At 36.7% G+C, this 19078-nt stretch overlaps 1 protein-coding gene across 4 annotated transcripts in view; it reads left to right on the top strand.

Moving 5' to 3' along the window:
• The window catches only part of MTR (5-methyltetrahydrofolate-homocysteine methyltransferase), a 49620-nt gene extending 34306 nt beyond the window's left edge, over window positions 1-15314 (top strand). For all 4 annotated transcript variants that reach the window (XM_056487395.1, XM_056487394.1, XM_056487396.1 and 1 more), the window contains 11 exons: window positions 1107-1174; window positions 2028-2148; window positions 5064-5145; window positions 5902-6000; window positions 6722-6797; window positions 7926-8081; window positions 8777-8973; window positions 11949-12149; window positions 12810-13002; window positions 13729-13841; window positions 13975-15314. In XM_056487395.1, the coding sequence (XP_056343370.1) occupies window positions 1107-1174; window positions 2028-2148; window positions 5064-5145; window positions 5902-6000; window positions 6722-6797; window positions 7926-8081; window positions 8777-8973; window positions 11949-12149; window positions 12810-13002; window positions 13729-13841; window positions 13975-14067 (1399 nt within the window). In that variant the 3' untranslated portion in view covers window positions 14068-15314. The remainder of the gene's footprint in view (window positions 1-1106; window positions 1175-2027; window positions 2149-5063; window positions 5146-5901; window positions 6001-6721; window positions 6798-7925; window positions 8082-8776; window positions 8974-11948; window positions 12150-12809; window positions 13003-13728; window positions 13842-13974) is intronic.
• The last annotated feature ends 3764 nt before the right edge of the window (window positions 15315-19078 follow it).

Genomic DNA, 19078 nt, shown 5'->3' with positions numbered 1-19078 from the left:
TGAAAGGAAGCCATAGTGTTCTCTGTCACCGTGAGTATGAGTGAGGCTGAAATCAGCAGGCTGGGGTGATTTACTTGAAAAAGAAAAACCTTGGCAATTGCCAGGGTTAATAGGAATAAAATACTAACAAGGAAAGTTCAGTGCCCTGTTTCATAAAATGTATGCTTCAATAAGGCAAACAATCTTGCTGTAAATCGTCTTATATTCCTGATGTAAGATATGATGTCCACAAAACATTTTTGTATTATCCAGATACCTTCAGAAATGCTACTGCTGTGGGTAGCCTGGTAGGTGGCTCAGCACCACACAGCTATTCACTCACTTCCACCCAGCCAACCTCAGTGAGATGGGAAAAGAGGAAAGAAAGAGAGCATGAAAAATTGTGGGTGGAGAAAGTAAGAAAATGGTGGGTGGAGAAAAGTGTTTAATAACTGGAGAAATGGAAGACGAGAGAAAGAAAAAACAAGTGATGTAAAGGCAATCCCCTTGTCACCTCCTGTGGACAGACTGGTGCCTAGCCAGTTCCTGAGCAAATCTGGCTAACTTCTGCTAAGCCCCTTACTCTCCCTTTTTATTGCTGAGCTTGACTTCATGTGCCATGGAAGATTTTTTTGGTTAGCTTGCCTAGTTGTGTCTACTCACAATCTGTTCCTTGGGATGCTAGAGAAAAAAACAGAAAAGGCCTTGATGCTGTGAAAACATTGCTCATCAAGAGTTAAACTTTAATTTGCAGTATTGTTCTGGCCACAGATCTAAAACATAGCACCATACCGGCTGCTGTGAAGAAAATTAGCTCACCTCAGCCAGACTTAGTGCAACCACAAAAATTTTTTTTTAAAGAAAAAAAGCTCTTCTTACACTTGATTTTTTTAAACTATGCCATCTGGAACTCTTACTGAAAATTTTGACAGATCTAGAGGTATTTCCTAAATAAAAATTCCCCAGTTTCCCAGTTCCTAAAAGATCTTAAGAGAAACAAACAAAAATATCAATCTTAATATCAATTTGTAGGTAAGTTATTTACAGCAAGAGGAATGTATTTGCCCTGAAGCAGAAATTTGATTTGTTATTTAAAGGATCTTGTGTCATCTCCTTTCTTTCCACAGAGTTATTGATTTAGGAGTCATGACTCCATGTGATAAGATATTAAGAGCTGCTGTTGAGAGCAAAGCAGGTATAGAGACTTCATTAGTACTTCTGAATTGTTTGATTTTTAAATCTCATTTTTTATTCCTGCTTATTGCATTCCTGTACTGTCTATGATTTGATCACATTATCTTCAGAGGAATCAGAACTTCTGATTTATGCATATTAATTATTTAGCATTTGGCACTTCTGTGAAACAGTCTGAGGAGCTGAAACACAATATCAAAAGGACAATTCCAAGAGACATGTTGTAGTATTTGTTTTACAGATGGATAAATGGAGCCTGGAAAAGGTCTAAGTAACTTCTTGTTGAGTCTTAAGTCATTAAAAGAACTTGGCATTTGGCCTGCCAGATCAGCGACAGTGAAATCAGGAATGAGTTTTTCTAATAAATAATGAACTTCCTGAAAAAACTTGCAGTTGCTTTAGAATAGTCTTCTGCATCTTGGGAAAGATGAATTGTGTTAAACATAGGTGATGAAGTTTGAAAGCACTTGTTGTTTCTAAGAGTAGAACTTAAAATTATTTTGTCTTACTTCCCTCCTCAGTGCTGAACTTCTGAGATTTGGAGCTTGCTAATCAAAAGGGCTGTTTATTTATTGCGGAAACTAGAGCAGTAGGTGTTCAGCAGCTGTGAAGACTAAGAAATCTCTTAAACTGGGGATTTGGAATTGCTGTCATTCTTGGAGAGCTTTCACTTCCTAATTGGATCAAACCTCCCTTCTAGACTAGTGACTATCCTGCTTTTTATCTCATTATTTTCTATCTGATGCATGAAGCTATCCGATGTATGAAATAAACTTCTCTGTACTAATTTCTGTGTCTTTCTAGAATGGATTGGCTAAAAGTTATGTGCATGTGTGTTTGTAAATTTGCAATAGATATAATTGGCCTGTCTGGTCTCATCACACCATCTTTGGATGAGATGATTTTTGTCGCCAAGGAAATGGAGAGATTGGCAATAAAGATTCCTTTGCTCATTGGAGGAGCAACTACTTCTAAGTAAGATATCTCGGTTGGGAAGATGGGCAACTTATATGTGAACAGTGTTAACTAGTGAAAAAGAAAATTTTTAGACATTTCTTTCCCCCTTCCTCTAATTTTTCTGCAACACACATACTGATATGTGTGTTGCATAGTATTAATATTCACCCTAAGATTGACTGTTATTTCATGTTTTATCTTAAAAGTTTAATTTTTGCAAATGTATATTATATGTGGAAATACTGTGTTTTCTCTAAAAGTTCTTGCACATATGCAAATAGATATAGTTATGTTCTTCTAAGGGATTGAATGATCTATTTTGATTCACCAAAGCATTTTAAAAATGCAGGATTTCAAGACTAGAAATGGCCTTGTTGATATCAGGGAGCTATTGTTGTTAAGGAAGTTACTGTATTTTCCTGTATCACTGTTCAATGCAGTGATGACTGCGTTGAGCCTCCAGTGCTGCCCAAGCAGGCTGGTAGGGGATAAAGCTCCACTGCTTGCCTTGAAGTACTTTCATGTTGATTTTGATGGACTGAGCTGTTAAAATCTTGTTCTCTCAGATCTGTTCAAATGGAATAATGCAGCTGCTGTGATTTCCTGAAGACCATGTTGACAGCTCAGTGACACCTAGTATTAGCATTACCGCAGATGTGTTCTGGGCATGTATAACAGCCATGGGTCACACTTTGCTGACTGGTTTGTCTACAATATACTTGAGGAGGTGACAGCTCAGAAGACTGTAGAGGTCATTCTTTGTGTAACTAAAAGCAGTGAGCAGTGTTGCTTTCTTTATCAGAGCAACACATACTGCATTTGGTATTTTTTGCTTTAGCATATCATCTCATAATTTGATGGACAGTGGAGAGTAGGATCACTACCTGCCTTTATTGTTCCTGCATGTATAATGGAAGGTTCACTGTATTCCTTTTCTCCTTTTCCATATGAGCCTCTTCCTATTGCTTTGATACTGAGAACAAATGTGGAGGGCTTTTTCTTATTAAAAAAAAAAAAAAAGAAAAAAAAAAAGTAGGGAGAGGAAAGTCAAGGGAAGGCTTTATTCTAAGTGGAGGTCTTAGGAGAGCCTTTTCAGATCTTCTCAGTGTTTTCACCCATGGCATTGTGGCCTAGTAATTGATGTCAAATAACCAGCATCAAACAATTATGCAGAATTTATCCACAGAGAGGCATGTTGCTAACAGGGAAACAGTGCTAGTTTTATCCTTGAATATGGAAATTACTAAAATATATATATATACTTTTGAGTACTAAAATTAATTTTATTAATGTATATAAATATATATGTGTACATAGCCCAGATACAATGCAATGTCTATAAAATATATGTCCAGTAAATGTACTGTCTATGGAAGATTGGATTCTTAATGTAGATTTAATGTTACTTTCCTAGTCTTAAATTTAACCTCTCATACGCATTCCTAAAGGTTGTGTATCTGTCAGTGATTGCTAATGAAGAACCATCTGCATTTTTTTTACTGCAATAAATAGGCATTGTTATTTGGAATAAGGAGATCAAGAGTATTTGGAAGAGTGTACAGTGAGGTTAGTTTGAAAGACAGAGAGAGAGGCTGGATTTAGTCTCCAGAATCCACACAATAGTTTCTTCATAATTTACAGTAATGATGATTTTTGCATTTTTATTATGCTATTTTAGTAAATAGCTGAGAAAGAATGCTTATTGTTTCTTATTATGCTACTTTGGTGCTGAGAAATAATGATGACATTCTCATTGCCATAAAATTCACTTTAAAAAAAATACAAAGGTTAGCATGTAGTGGTTGATACAGTGCCATTTTAGGACCGTATCTTCTTTTGTTTCCTTTGTCTGTTTCTATCAAAACAGAAGAGATACTTTTTTGTAAAAAATAGAGCTGCCAAGATGAAAAATGCGTCTCCTAGAAGCAAATCCAGGGGATGCTGAAAAGTTGTTTACACAGTTGTGTTGCACAGTCATGATTAAACCTCCATGTCCAAGTGCCTTAAATATTTGACAGAACCTGAAGAAAAAGTGGATATTACCTTTGTTAGGGAAGATTGCTTCCTGGGCTCTGATTTAAGTTTAATTTTAGAAAAGTTGTTTGACCTTGGCATACAAGAAAGCAAATTATAAGGCCTTTGTTCCTACACTTACTTGTAGGGTTTTGGTAGGACTCTGAGCAGAGCTCATTCTTGCATCACTAGAAACTGTTAGCAGTGTTACTGTCTTTATCAGAGCGGCACAGATTGTAGCAGACCTATTAAAGTCTGTATTTTGTAGCTTCAGCAAGTAGTCTCATAATCTGAAGGATGTGAAGAGAAGGGTGTGACTCATTGCACCTGTAGTTACAATGCAAAGTTCACTGCATCATCAAGGTGCAAGTTTGTAATATTTATTGACCATTGGCAGAATTTGTTCTTTAGCTATATAGAGAACTTGTGCCTCTGATTTTGAGAAATGGAATAATCGTCTCTGAATTAGGTTAATGCTAATCCATAGACCCAAAAATTAGCATGTGGAAGGAAAAAATGTAAGATGAGCAAAAAGGACTTAAGAAATTGTTAGTTTTGGTAGGCAAAGTTTGGAATATTCTTACTGATTTCTGAGACTCAAAACTAATGAGTTGGTGATTTTCATTCAACTGGTAAGACATTGAGGGAATGTGAGTTGGCACATTATTTATGAAGTGTACTGAGACTCTTTGAAGAAAAGTGTTGATATACCTGTTATTAAATCTGTGTTTAATGATTCATGGATAGCAGATGGATGAATAAATTTCTTCCTTTGAAGTTCTGGTCTATGCATTAAGTCAGGATTTATTGACTGGGGATTTTGTCTGCTTTTTTTGTTGATGGGTTGCTTGGGTTTTTTTTGTTTTGTTGTTTTTTTCCTTTAGTTATGAAATGCTCACTCTCTTTCTTTTTCATTAAAGAACACACACAGCTGTTAAAATTGCCCCACGATATAGCGCACCTGTAGTTCATGTCCTGGATGCATCCAAGAGTGTTGTGGTTGTAAGTTCTAAATTATAGTTTCTTGTCCATGCAAAGATATATGCCCTGTTTTTCTGTTGTCCTTTTCATCCTTTTCTCTAAGACTTGATGTTGTGGCAGAAAATTAGAAGGGGTACATCAGAGACAAGTTTCTTAATTATATTTGCTTCAGCTGTTTTGTGCTGCCACATGGTTCTCAACTGGCTTGTGACAGTTATTGTCACTGGGCACTTTTATTTAAATGTCCATTACTCTAGTGAGGGTGACGTTCACTGAGTCCTTGACTGTAGTTTTGTAGTAAAAACTGATGGAGTTATATGTGAACTGCTATTCTGGCTAATTTGTATATATTTCTGACATTAGTTAGATAGCAACATTTGTACTGAGAAACGTGTGGCTGGAGTTTTTTGGGATGGATTTTCTTTCAGATAAGTGGGTGGTCTTAGCTGGCAAATATGTGGTGGTAAAATGCTGTGTGTTGCTTCTGTGGCTATTCAGTCTCTGAAGTTTTGGAGTATTCTCCTCTCAGATCTTTCCAGAGCTATTGGCTCTGTTAATGTTACCTGTGTAGTAGGGCAGAGATCTCAGTAACAATTGTAGTGTAAACATGGCTGGTTGGAATTGTTTGAATGTAGGTTGCAGATTATTGGTAAGACTTAATTTAGTGTTGCCAAGAGAGTCCAAAAGACAGGTTGCCTAGTCTGAAATTCATATTCTGTCCTTACCATAGTGTGTTACATGATGTACTTAGGACTTTTTTCTTCCTGTTCTTTTTAGTGCTCCCAGCTCTTAGACGACAGCGTAAAGGATGATTTCTTTGAAGAAATATTAGAGGAATATGAAGAAATTAGACAAGAACACTATGAGTCTCTCAAGGTACAAATGTAATTGATTATCTTCTTGTTTGAAGAGGTTGGCACTTGCTGTTCAGCTATTATGAATAACTTGCTGTTACTCTTGCTGTTCAGGTCTTTGAAGACCTTCAGGTATATTTGTTTTGATTTACAACTTGCACTAAAATGGATTGAAAACTTCCAGAAGTGCTTATGAAATCAAATTTTCTAACCTAAAAGGCCTTCTGCATGAGTCTTAACGCATGCTTGGCAAATTCTTGATTGTCCTCAATGGGTAATCAGTGGTATCTAGAACTTCCATGGAGCTGGCAGACATGTCATCTTAATCAACCTACAGGAGACCAGCTTTAGCTGATACTGAGCCACACTCTATAGAGAATTTGAAACCACCATGCTTTCCTAATATCTTGGACTTGTTTAGACAATTGATTAGAGCAGCAGGAGAATATCTTTCTCTGCCTGTATTTTGGTGTATTTTGATGTAAAAAAGGAATTTCTGGTGTAGTTGAGAGGAACCAGAAAACTTGTAGGCCAGTTTCATTAGAATCATACAATCAAAAATAATTATCTGCTTGTGAAGTAATCTTACCTTATACTTGGCAACCTGGAGTTGTTGAGACTGAAATTATCTGTTGTTAGATTTATCCTGAAGAGTATTTTGAGTAAAACTCTACCATGAAATCCCCAGTTACAGTTTGTGTCTGAAAGGTGGTGTTCTGAAATTAACCTTTATGTTTATATAGGAAAGAAGATACTTGTCTCTACAGCAAGCTAGAAGAAAAGGTTTCCATAATAATTGGCTATCAGGCCATATACCAGGTCAGCTATATGTTGTTTATGGTTGCTGTGCCTTTATTTTATTTTGTGTATTTATTTTAGATATTTTTTAATAATATTCTGCTTTAAACTTCAGAATATAGCAGTGGAACAGCTTAAGTAAATTGGTATGTCTCAACAGAGATTTTTTTGCATTAATTTGAACATTCTGTTTCTGATTTTTTACATCTCATTAAAAAATGAATTAATATTTAATAAAGATAACTGAAAAAAAATCCCAAAGCAATGAGTTAACCATCATGTAACAACATATAATCAAAGAAAACACTAATGACAGCTTTTGAAAATAGTGTCTGCTTGGCTCATTATATCATGCACCTTACTGTACCATATTTGGGGAATGCATACTGGAATATCAAATTCCTTCTTACACTCTTTCCTACCCTTCCCCCATCAGTTTTTGTACTCTTTTGGTTTTTTTTTTTTAATTACACTAGAAATATAAGCAGCATTCAGGTTGCAGCCTGCAGTGGCATTAACACTGCATTCTGTCATTTCATTTACAAGACTCAACAAGACGCTAATTTTCAATAACTGCTCTTAATGTGTTACAAAGTATTGAACAGACAAAACAAGTGCAAAGCTTGTGGCTTTACACAGATACTTGCTTTTACACTTGTGTGTATCTAAGTGTGTGTGGTGGCTGTAAAAGTTCTTAGAAATTACATAAAAATTTACAGGAATATTCTGCAGTGTCATAGTACATGTCTGTGTGTAGAAAGGAATTGGTAAATATGAAAGGCCCATGAAGTATGTTAGGGAGTGATAAATTGTGTAGGTTTTTTTTTGTTTTATGTCTTGGCCAATATTCGGACTAATTAAATAAGTTCCAAAGTCCAACAGCTAAAAACTATTGATTTATGTGGAAGAACAAAAGCCCTTAATTTTTCTTTTTCAACTTTATATGCCTTTTATGCTATTTTTTTTGATACATTGTAAGTGTGGAGTATGGTATGACTTGGGAAAATATGACTATGAGAATTTTAGAACAGTTAGTTTGGAAGAGGTCATTTTTAGGGGTGGAGGCTGCTGAACATCAGTTGTGCTGCAAGTATAAAAGCAATTTCAAATTATTTTCATCATGTCAGATTGTACTTGTGATTCCTACAGTTAAACCAAAATTCATCGGCACAAAAGTCTTTGAAGATTATGACCTGAGGAGGCTAGTAGAGTACATTGACTGGAAGCCCTTCTTTGACGTCTGGCAACTCAGGGGAAAGTATCCCAACCGGAGTTTCCCTAAGATCTTTAATGATAAAACTGTAGGTGGGTATTGAAATTGCATTTACTTCATGTAACTAATCCTAACAGGCCCAGTGTGCTGCAGTAAGATTCCAAGTGTTTTGAAATACATAGGAGTAGTACAAATACATGCAAAGAATGTCACTGAAATAATTTGTTCAAAGCAACGCTTAATGAACCAACTGTTGGTGTGCAAGGCTGAAAAATAAGTGTGGAAAAGTGCTCAGTCATCTTATTTAGCATTCACCTGTCAAAGCACAGGGAGATATTTCATTAACAACAAATGGCAGCAGAGCACTTAATGTATCTCTGTTCCTGTTGTGGGTGAAGATGGCAAGCTCCTTTTGAAGCTATTCAGTAGGCTTTAAATTACGTGATAAAAATGCATGGGTCACACTGAAAGCAATGTTCTGGATCTGCTACACTGTGGTAATGTAGGTGCACACACCGGGTCTCTTGCTCATTTTATTCTGTGTTCTCTGCCTCTACTAGGTGCTGGCTGAATCATTCTGTGCTTTGTTTGATTTTTTTTTTTCCCCTAAGATACATGTTGTTACAGCCCTATGATCACGCTGCAATCTTCCTATTTGCTGTAGCTGAGAGATTGGACAGTTATGTGGAAAATTAATCAATCTTCAAACAATTCTTAAACTGATTTAGCCACTTCTGAAAACATGCCTTTTCTAAGGCAATTTCTTTTTTTCTTTTGTTTTTAATAGGTGAAGAAGCAAAGAGAGTTTATAACGATGCTCAAGATCTACTAAAAATACTGATTAATGAAAAGAAATTACAAGCCAGAGGTGTGGTTGGGTTCTGGCCAGCTCGAAGTGTTCAAGATGATATCCACTTGTATGCTGTAGAAGAGGCAGTGGGATCTTCAGAACCAATAGCAAAATTTTATGGATTGAGGCAACAGGTACAGTGACAGCACATTTGTTAAGTGACCTTTTTTCCCCCTGAAGTTCAGGAATGTAATAGAAGTACCCTATTAAAATCTGAAAATGGTGAAAATGGTGAAAATGGTTGTTGTAATCTCTCTGCAGCTGTTGTGGTGTCATTTCTTTCAGTAATAACAAGATCCTGTCAGTGATGAGCCAGATCTTTGTATTGTAGTATTTGTAGTATTTTGCATTGTTATAATTGTACAAAATGCTTTGTAGGTTTGACATCTTCAGATATAATGTGCATTTTCTGTTTCAGTTTTAAGATGTCCTAAAGCAGTGTGTTACATAAATTGATCACATGAACCTAACGAACCTTAGTTCTCTAATATCCCTGGATTCTACTTTAGATAAAAAATTCTGCTTCAATGTGTTAATCTTAGACCCAGTTAAAATTTAAAAACCTGGAAAATAAAGCTCAATGGAGATAAGTGTTTCCGATAGACTTATTTTTTTTTTTAAAGTCACTGTATGGAGGGGCTGTTTAGAATTAGTTGGCAGCTAATTTTGATGGAGAGAATCATATTTACTTAGATTTGCATTTAATTTGGTAGATTGAACTTGCAAGATATTCTGCCTCTCCTTTTTCCCTGATTTCTGATTTGACTTCTTCATAGTTCACATATTCAGTCATCAAATGTGGGCAGAAAAAAAATTTAACTACCTACATTTCTGGAGTACAATACTCTGTGAGCACAGTCGTGTGCCAACATTGGCAGAACTGTACTAAGAATTACCTGGCTCTTAAGTTTATCTGTTACAGTTCCCTGAGTTGGATTTAGTGTGTCTTGACAGTCCATGGCAGATGTTTATATAAAATGCTCTCAACAGGCACACAGGCTCAGATATTTCAGAGACTTATGGCTTAGTTAAACATTTTGTTATCACATGTAAATCAGCTTTACTACTCTTTCTTTTCCTGGCTTTTCCCAGGATTTTCCCAAGGAAAATATCTGATTTGATGTTGTTCTTGTAATTACTTTTTATTACTGGAATACTGTTAGTTTCCTTAGCCTTTTTTTTACCTTGTATATCCCAATTATTCAGACTTCTCTCAAGGGTGAAGGTCATGAAAGTCTGTGCATACTGTTTTTCTGGACTCCATGTATTTTAGCTGCATCTCTTTCAGCAGAGCAAAATAGAAGAGAATAATTGTCTTCTGTTTCTTATATAAAATGTTCCTTTTAGTACACAGAGTTCTCTCCATGACATTGACACTAATTAAGGATGTGATATAAATCTAAAAGTTAGAGATGCATGTAATATTTTCCTCAGCTCTAAAAATTGCAAATAAACCTTAAAATTAACATAAATTTCACCTGTGAGGGAAAAAGGATATTTCTTTAATTTTATGGTACTTTCTGTAACCTTGTAGGTTAATAGACAATTCTCTCTGTTTTTCAGGGATGGAGTATTTTATTTGCTTTTAAGATGCAGTTGGGAGTGGGTGAAACACATTGCTAAAATATTGTCACAGGATTAAAAAAAATGAATCTTCAGCTAAGTGATAGCCATTAAATATCTCTCCTTTCTCTGTAAGTTGTGTAGATTTACAAGAACTGTGCCACCTCTTAAATAGCAATCATGCTTCCACAATGAATATACTGATATGGTTCAAGATTTCTTTTTTGGTGCTCAGGCACCTCTTTCTGTTACCTTTCTTCCATTTTGGAAAAGGATTCAGTATAATTCCCTATTTCACAGGATCAGTTAGGTTGGAAAAAGACCTCTGAGATTGAGTCCAACTGACGACTGAACAACTCCATGTCAATTAGACCATGGCATGGAGTGCCATGTCCAGTCCTTCCTCAAATACCTCTCAGGATAGTGACTCCACCACCTCCTTGGGCAGTCTATTCCAGCATCTAATCACACTTTCTGTGAAGAAATTCCTCCAAATGTCCCTCCCCTAGCACAGCTTAAGACTGTGTTGTCCTGTTCTGCTAGTTCTTACCTGGGAGAAGAGACCAGCCCCCACCTGGCTACAGCCTTTGTTCAGGTAGTTGTAGAGAGCAGTAAGGTCTCCCCTGAGCCTCAGTTTCCCCAGCTCCCTCAGCCACTTCTCATAGGATGAGTGTTCCAGACCTGTTACGAGCTTCATTGCCCTTGACTGGACTTGCTCCAGCACTTCAATGTTCTTCCTTGGTTGGGGATCCCAAAACTGAACACAGTATTCAAATGCAGCTTCACTGGTGGCTGGTACAGGGGGAAGAATCACTTCCCTGGTCCTGCTGGCCACACTGTTTCTGATACAGGCCAAGGTGCCATGGGCTGTCTTGGCCACCTGGGCACCCTGCTGGTTCGTGTTCAGCTGGATATTGACCTGCACCTCCAGGACCTTTTCCATTGGGCCACTGCCGTTTGCCCACTTGAAATTTGCTTAGGATTCAACTTTCCAGTAGGAATACATACATTTTTTTGTATTTGTGTATGATTAGTAAAAAGTCTGTATCTTGGGTGCTGTTTTGTCTGGATTACTGAGCACATAGTTTGTAGCATAACTAGGAGTATTTATAGATTTATAACCATTCTACAATGGGAGTTGCTGAAGAATTCTTCTGTTTGCACATCACCCATCAGTTTTTGTAACAAATGTGGAATCTGTTACAGGTAGAGATGAAATATTCCTCCTTTTACCCAGTTGTTGGCATAAGAGTATTCCTTACTTCATAGTAATTTTTTTTTGCAGTGTAAGCTGTTAAATCTTAGGAGCTGTAAATAGAAGCAAAATGTGTGTTCAGTGCTGCATCTTTCGTCTTTGGTGTTTTGTTCTCCAGTGGTCCAAATACCCTCAGAGTAAGAGAGGTGATTTTCTTCTAATTTAACTATAGGAAAACTACCATGGCTAAGGCCCTAAGCCCTTTAGTCTTAAAAATACTGGTATTTAGCTTAATAGTACCCTAATTATGTATTTTAAAATGTTCTGATTTATTGCATTATGTTACTTTAGGCTGAAAAGGACTCTACCTGCACAGATCCATATTACTGCCTCTCTGACTTCATAGCACCACTGGATTCTGGCATTTGTGACTATTTAGGCCTGTTTGCTGTGGCCTGCTTTGGTGTAGATGATTTATGCAATGAATTTAGGAAACAGGATGATGAATACAACATCATAATGGTGAAGGCTCTCGGTGATCGATTGGCAGAGGTATGACGTTTTATCACGTTTCCTTGCAACTTTCAGCAAACGTAGAGTCTCTTCAGTACAATGCACGTGGGGTAGCTCTAGCTGGGGACTTCAAGCTGTAGCAGGGTTTCTGAAATTATTATTAATTAAGGGCAACTGGTGCTGGTAAAATCACATAAGCTGCAGGAGCAGTTCAGAAAAGCTGTTGCCCACTTTGAACTAGAGGGAAGGTCCTCTGCTAAAAGAAGCAGCAGCACATACTTGTATCTGATCCTAGCATGAGGGCAAGAATGATGTAGCCTTCCATAGGTAGATCTGGGCAAGACACCCAGATAGTCAAGACCTAATGACCTCAGTGCTATAATGGAGCGTCTATACCATAGGTTAATGAATTTTGTCTTTTTTGGGTTACTTGTCCACGTCTTTACCTCTTTGAAGAAGAACAATCAGAAAACTACTCTCTACCAATAAGAGAAGTACCTGAAATACTTGAATTAGCAAAATAAGTGTTTCATGTGAATTTTAATGCTTTCAAAGTCTCACCTATATTAAGAGCTCTCTTGAAAATGAAAATGGGAATGCAAGAAACATCTATAATTGTTCATCTTAATCAAACAGCTATTGCATCACTCTGTACAAAGTAAAAAAAAATAAATAAAAAAAAATTCATTCTATCCCAAGGCCTTTGCTGAGGAGCTTCATGAACGAGTTCGAAGGGAATTCTGGGCTTACAGTAGTAGTGAGCAGCTGGATTTCTCTGGCCTACGCAAAATTAAATACGAGGGAATTCGCCCTGCTCCTGGATATCCCAGCCAGCCTGACCATACAGAAAAACTCACCATGTGGAAACTTGCAAACATTGAGGAAACAACAGGTAACTCAGCTTTACTAAGATTCTTAAATTCTTAAATTGCTTTTTATGTGAAATCAACATTCCAACCAAAGAACAAATTGGGTGTTGCAGAACTAAACTGAAGTGCTTCTGGGAATTGCTGTCTTTCCCTTTTTATTCCCATTTTTATTTTGCCTCATTCAAGGAAGAATTTGCAAAACATGCCAGTGCTATTTGGTGGAAGAGTTTTGTCCCTAATTAGCAGATTGCATGCAAACAGGGTTCTGCTGCACAGAAAAAATTTCTGGCATCCTTATGACAGTAGGAAGACATTCCAGAAAAAAACAGGAAAAAAGCCAATTCAGCAGAGTATTTCCTGGTCCACAGGAACCTTGGGATGGTAGTTCTTAAAAAGGGATTAATTCCATTTATTTTCCTCTAATATTTTGCATGTCACATGTTTCACTGGTACTTTCACAATTCCAAAAATACCTTTCTTTGCTTCAAAACCTCATTTGCCATAATGTCCATGTTTTTTCCTTCAAATCGTGGAGTTACTTTACAGTAATTCTAATTAAAGTCTGCAGTATGTTTAAAGCTCTGAGGTTTTCTTAATGGTTAACCAGTGAAAAAAGGGTTTGGTTTTAGCTCATCTGAAAGCTGCTTGGTTTTTCTGAGTTTGCTCAAAGCTGCTCAGTATAAAAAATGGTTTGAATTTGTGCTTATTCTTAATTGAAAGAATAAGAAAATCCTCATTCTCTTTTCCAGGAATTGGTCTAACAGAATCACTAGCAATGATACCTGCCTCTGCAGTTTCTGGCCTCTACTTTTCCAGTCCCAATTCCAAATATTTTGCTGTTGGCAAGATATGTAAAGATCAGGTAACTAACACCATCAATTAGTAGTACTGTTAGAGCATTCAAAATCAGCTTATGAGCAGATATCTCAAAATTTTTGTAAATATTTAAAGCTGGAGTTTCAAAATCTTCATGACATTTTCTGGTCCCTTTGCAGGTTGAAGATTATGCACTGAGAAAAAATTTGTCTGTGGCAGAGGTGGAGAAGTGGCTGGAACCCATTTTGGGATATGATACTGAACAACTGTGATGTTTGTGGATGAACTTCCTTTTTTTACGGTCCATTTGCCAGAAGGAACAAGAAAGTTCTTCCCACTGGAAACAGCTTTCTTTCAGTCACCCCGATACCTTGTCTGAATGTCTTCAATTTTTAATCAAGGATCTGAATATTTCAAATCAAATCTGCCCAGTGCCCTTGGCTTGGGACCATGAATGTATTTAGTTTCTCAGTCACAGCAGCATAGTTTTATTTATTTTCTATTTTTTCACAAAGACTCTAGCAGAGGAGCTTAGGTGCAGGGTGAGATGGGGAAACTGCAAAGCTTTCTTGTTCTCTGGAAGATTTTGAAATCCGGGGAATTTCTCTCTCATGGCTGTGGATATGCATAGAACAGAATTTGACTTCTGTTATTTTAGTGTTTTTTGGCAAGTCCAGGGACAGAAATATGATGTGATTTTTCTGCAAAGTCACAAAACGTTTTATACTGAGTGATCAAGAACAACTGAAGTATAACAAATCTCCTTTTTAAAAATCATCTGCTTAGTGTTTAGTCTTGTGCTTGGGAATGCACATTGTTCTCAGTGGTAGAACTATCAGAATAATACAATCTTCTGGAATAGTATCAGTGATCTGGTTTCACAGAGTACTGTGAAATGGGATGACAGAGCCCAGGGAGTTGTCTGCTTTGTGCTTCCTCTTCTTTCAGCAAGTCACAGTCTGTCTATTCTGTATAAAGGGTACTGGCACTTCTTACCTTACAGTTAATGTTGTCAAACTAATTCATAAACAAACAATTATTTGTACATGAAAATTATGAGAGCAGCATATTTACATATAGATGACCGGAAAGGTTGGAGCTGACTTTTACAAACTTTTTAACCTTCTAGAAAACTGGATTTCAAAAGCAAATAGTATTGTCATATGTAATAGCTAATATTGTAGACGTATTCTTCAGATTTAACTGAGTGTGCTAATTGTGCATAGCTTTCAATAATTTCTGAAAAGTACCTCAAGTATTATTTAAATGCTAATTTAGTAAAATATTATGACAGAACCCTCTCATTTTTTTGGTCTCTAATTGTAAAAAAAGACCAATGTTGTAAGGAAGATGTTCTTTTAATAGTATATTGGAATCTATTAATAGCTACGTAATTTTTGTAATGTCTTCATCTGACTTTATGCTAAAAGAATCATCTGTATCAACAGTTTAATAAAGATGGTGTTATCCTATTAGAATCCTTTAAATGGCAATAATAAAATGTGTGCTATAATCTGAACAGATAATTTCAAAATTAATATGTGCTTGTCCCATGAACCTGAAATTATAGAAGCTGCTTTGGGTTTTTTAAAGTAGTTGCGTGAGTGTATTCTTAACTGAATCTTTTAGAATGGCTCATCCTTTAATGACTTACAAAAATAATTTTGAAATGGATCTCCCCTCCCCCTGCCTCCCTTCACGTCAAGGGACTTGTGACATGTCCTTGCTGAGCAGCTAATTTTTGTAGTGGAAATGGTTTCTCAGTAGAACACTCGTTTGCACTGCCAAAAATACAGTAAGATGTTCTTAATATAAAAAATGATTTGTTCCTAAAATTTGTAGCATGTCAAAATTGAAACCCTCTCTGCTTTGTTTTTGGTAATTGCACTTCTGCTGATCAATTTAATACTTGGAATCTCTCCCCTCCTCTCCGGCATTCTTCCATATTCTTACTTTTGGAAGCAGAGTGCCTTATTAGTCTGAAAATTTGATTGTGTGAATGGGGTCAAAGTTTGACTTGCTCAGCTTGGTTTGTATATTGATTTATTTTCCTGAAATCAGTGGCTGCCACTTCAGTGAGTACAGCTCACAGCAGGAGGTCCCTGCTGTCTAGCAGTGGTGGTCTTACCTGGTGTACAAGCAGGGGGTTTCAAATGGTGTGCAATTACTTTAGCCCTTCACACATGGCATCTCACACACTGTGAAAATCTTTGTTTGCCTGCAAAATTTGTCATTTGGACAATCTGGAATAATTACTCCTTGTTATTATGTACATTTTTTTCAGGGACAATTCCTTTAAAGCTTTCTTACTGTAAATTGTCTGTTGACATTTTGGGTAAGACAAATTTTCATTCTTATCTCCAGAACTAAGGTAAATTGTGAAGCAAAAGAGTCTCATAATTGTACCAGGTAAGGCTATTTTACTTGAAAGACTGACAAGTTTAGAATGCATAAAATATTTTTTGCAGTGCTTTTCTAATTACTATTAACAAAGGTTCTAGATATAAGAGATGATGGAAAACTTAGAATGCTTTGTAAACAACTCTGGTTTAGTTCTTTTGAGTAATTTACTTTGGATACTGATTTTTTTCTTGTAAGTCAGTCTAGCAGTCTGGAGACTAAGTTGTGAGGCATATATATTTTATGACTGTCAGGAGGGAAGACTAACCTTAAACCTGCCCCTTCATTATCAGGTCTGTTTCAGTGCTGCTGTTACTCCTGGGAAGAATCTAGTGCAGCGTATTTTGTCATGAGGGGTTGCTATCAAGGTCAGGTAATTTATTAAAAAAACCCCTAAAACTTGCCTTTTTTTTTTTTTTTTTTTATTTTTCAAGGATTTCTGCATTTTTTGTGAATCTTTTGCTTTCTTTTTTAACTGTGAAAGTTAAACACCCTTTCAGTTAATTTCGGCTTGTTAAAACACAAGTCATGTCAAGAAAAGGGGAATTAATAATAATATGATTATAAAATAATTAATAATATGATTAATAAACAAAATGAGAGGCCTTTAAGGGCCTTGCCTTTTCCAAAAGGATTTGTTTGCTAGTAACTGTGACTGGGCTTCATTAATTTCCTTTTTAAATCTTTGTCTTCTTTACCTGAGTGTCCCTTGAAAAAGTGGATTCAGTGTGTTAAAATGAAGAACAAGAAAAGAAATAAGCCTGTTAATTAGTTCAGGAGGGTGGTTTCCTTACAGAAACAGTAGCACATGTTCTCAGTCACTGGAGAAATGGATTCCTGTGCCCTCAATTTATCATGGCCTTATCACGGCAAAGCCTGTTCAGCCCTGCTACAAAGTTCTTTCATTTGATTGTCAGGCTTCTGTAGGTGCCAGTTTTCAGATGAAGATGCACTGTGAACAGAATGCAAACACATCCACCCTGCTTTCACACAGCATTGGTAAACTGTCCAGCTAAAGGCAGAACTGAAAAACCGGTGGAGTTCGCCCCCATGTTTGTTCTAATAATACCACCATGGCTGAATATTGCGAGTTTCTGACCATGCCACGTGCCTGATATAAATAGCAGTGCAAAGGAGACCTCAGCTGAGATTACCAAACTTGGTGTTTTGGGTTTGTGATTCAACTTCAGCCAGGATGGCAAAAGCAAGCTAGTGATTATCCTTGCTGGCCTGAAGCTGCTGACTGCAGGCCTCCTTTTCTTCCTTGCTGCCTTAGGGCGCCAGTGTGTGCTGTGCCTACAGCTCCTGATCATCAGGCAAAGGGAAGTGATCCCAGGCCAGGGTGGGTGGTTTCTGCCATTCCTTCCTATAGAAAGAGCACAAAGTACGTGGGGGGAGTGTGGGAACTCAAACTGACACCATATTAGTTCTTATCTCATGGTCTTTCCTATCCCATCTCCCTGTCAAATTGGCCTCCTCTTTCTCCTCTTCCCTCCAGCAGTCCTTCTTAGCTGCTTGTCATGTTCTCTATGGGTTTTGCCAAAATGAAAGTGTAGGAGTTCTTTAAAAAAGTTTCTTTTATATCTGGACAAGTTACTGTTCCAGAGAGAGAAGATTTTTCACCTGGCAAGTATTGGACAATATAAATAAAATAGTGCTCATGGTTCTGCCTATAGGAGCCTTATACTGTGCATATGTCAGTCATTAAAAAATAAGGAGAAGGCCACACAACGCTTTAAACTATGCCCTGTGTTTTAACTGCATCTTTAGTTAGATGGTGGTTTTCATCTAGATACCAAAACCAAAATGTGCATTAATTGCTTCCTTTGTCAGTGTGCTGTTTTAAGCCCACAATTAATAATAAGCTGATAGTAAAACTAAATAAAACTAATGTAATTTTCAATTGAAGCATTTTAATGGCATGAACTACTAAGAAGAAGTAAAGAATTTATCTGTACCTTGCTGTTATAACAAATGCTTTTAAAATTCTTTAGGTAGTTGATGACTTAAATATATTATGAAGCGAAATTTATCTTGAGTACAAATTTGATTTAAAAGGCTTTATCACTGCTTTCTAGAAATAGCTGATAAAAAGCATTTACAAGACTGGAAAGTTTGCTGCACTAGCTGCAGAAATTTCTATGCATGTACTACATGTAACAAAAGAAGCTAGAGTAGTGTGGGATTCACAGAGGGTAACTTAATTGCAGAAGAACAGGCAGTTCTTCAGGGAGGAGCTGAAAGATTAAGTGTTATGGCAAACATAAGTCTCTTAAAACCCAGATATTCACAATATTAGTGAATTGCAGTAAATGACAATAAAAATGTTTCCCTTATGTGTACATCAAAGTATAGGAAATGCAATTTGAGAATAATTTTAAAGGAACTTTCATAAATCTAATTAATACTTGGGATTGGTGAGTTGTATTTGCATGTTTCAAAGTGGGAGAAGAGGAGGAAATAATAATTAGGTCATGAATTTGTCCTAGGGTTAAGTTAGAAGCCGCAGGAAAAAGAAAGGGTAGCCCATGTCACGACACCCTCCCCCCATTTTGAAGGTGGATTTATTACTTACATGATTGTTTCTGAAAGGATTCTCTGGCATTCTCTGACTCTGGAAAAATACTGTGAGAAATAAAAATAGAATAGCCAGTTTTTCCCATAGTTTTCAAAAATTAAAACACTGCATCAGGTCTGTATCTGCACATAGGTGTCAGTGCAATTTTGACCCAATAATTCCTTAAGTCTAGCAGATAAAATAGCTCTGGATGTGTAGGTGGAATGGATTTTTTTTCCCTTACTCAATGTGTTGAAAACATCAATTTTTCTTCTCTATGAGAGCACAACTTTTAGGAGATGTTTTGTTCTTACTTTACTTCTTTA

The sequence above is a fragment of the Oenanthe melanoleuca genome, chromosome 3, assembly GCF_029582105.1.
Source record: "Oenanthe melanoleuca isolate GR-GAL-2019-014 chromosome 3, OMel1.0, whole genome shotgun sequence".
In the NCBI taxonomy this organism is placed as follows: Eukaryota; Metazoa; Chordata; class Aves; order Passeriformes; family Muscicapidae; genus Oenanthe; species Oenanthe melanoleuca.
The sequence above is the reverse complement of the archived record's forward strand: the minus strand, read 5'-3'. Positions and strand labels throughout refer to the sequence as shown.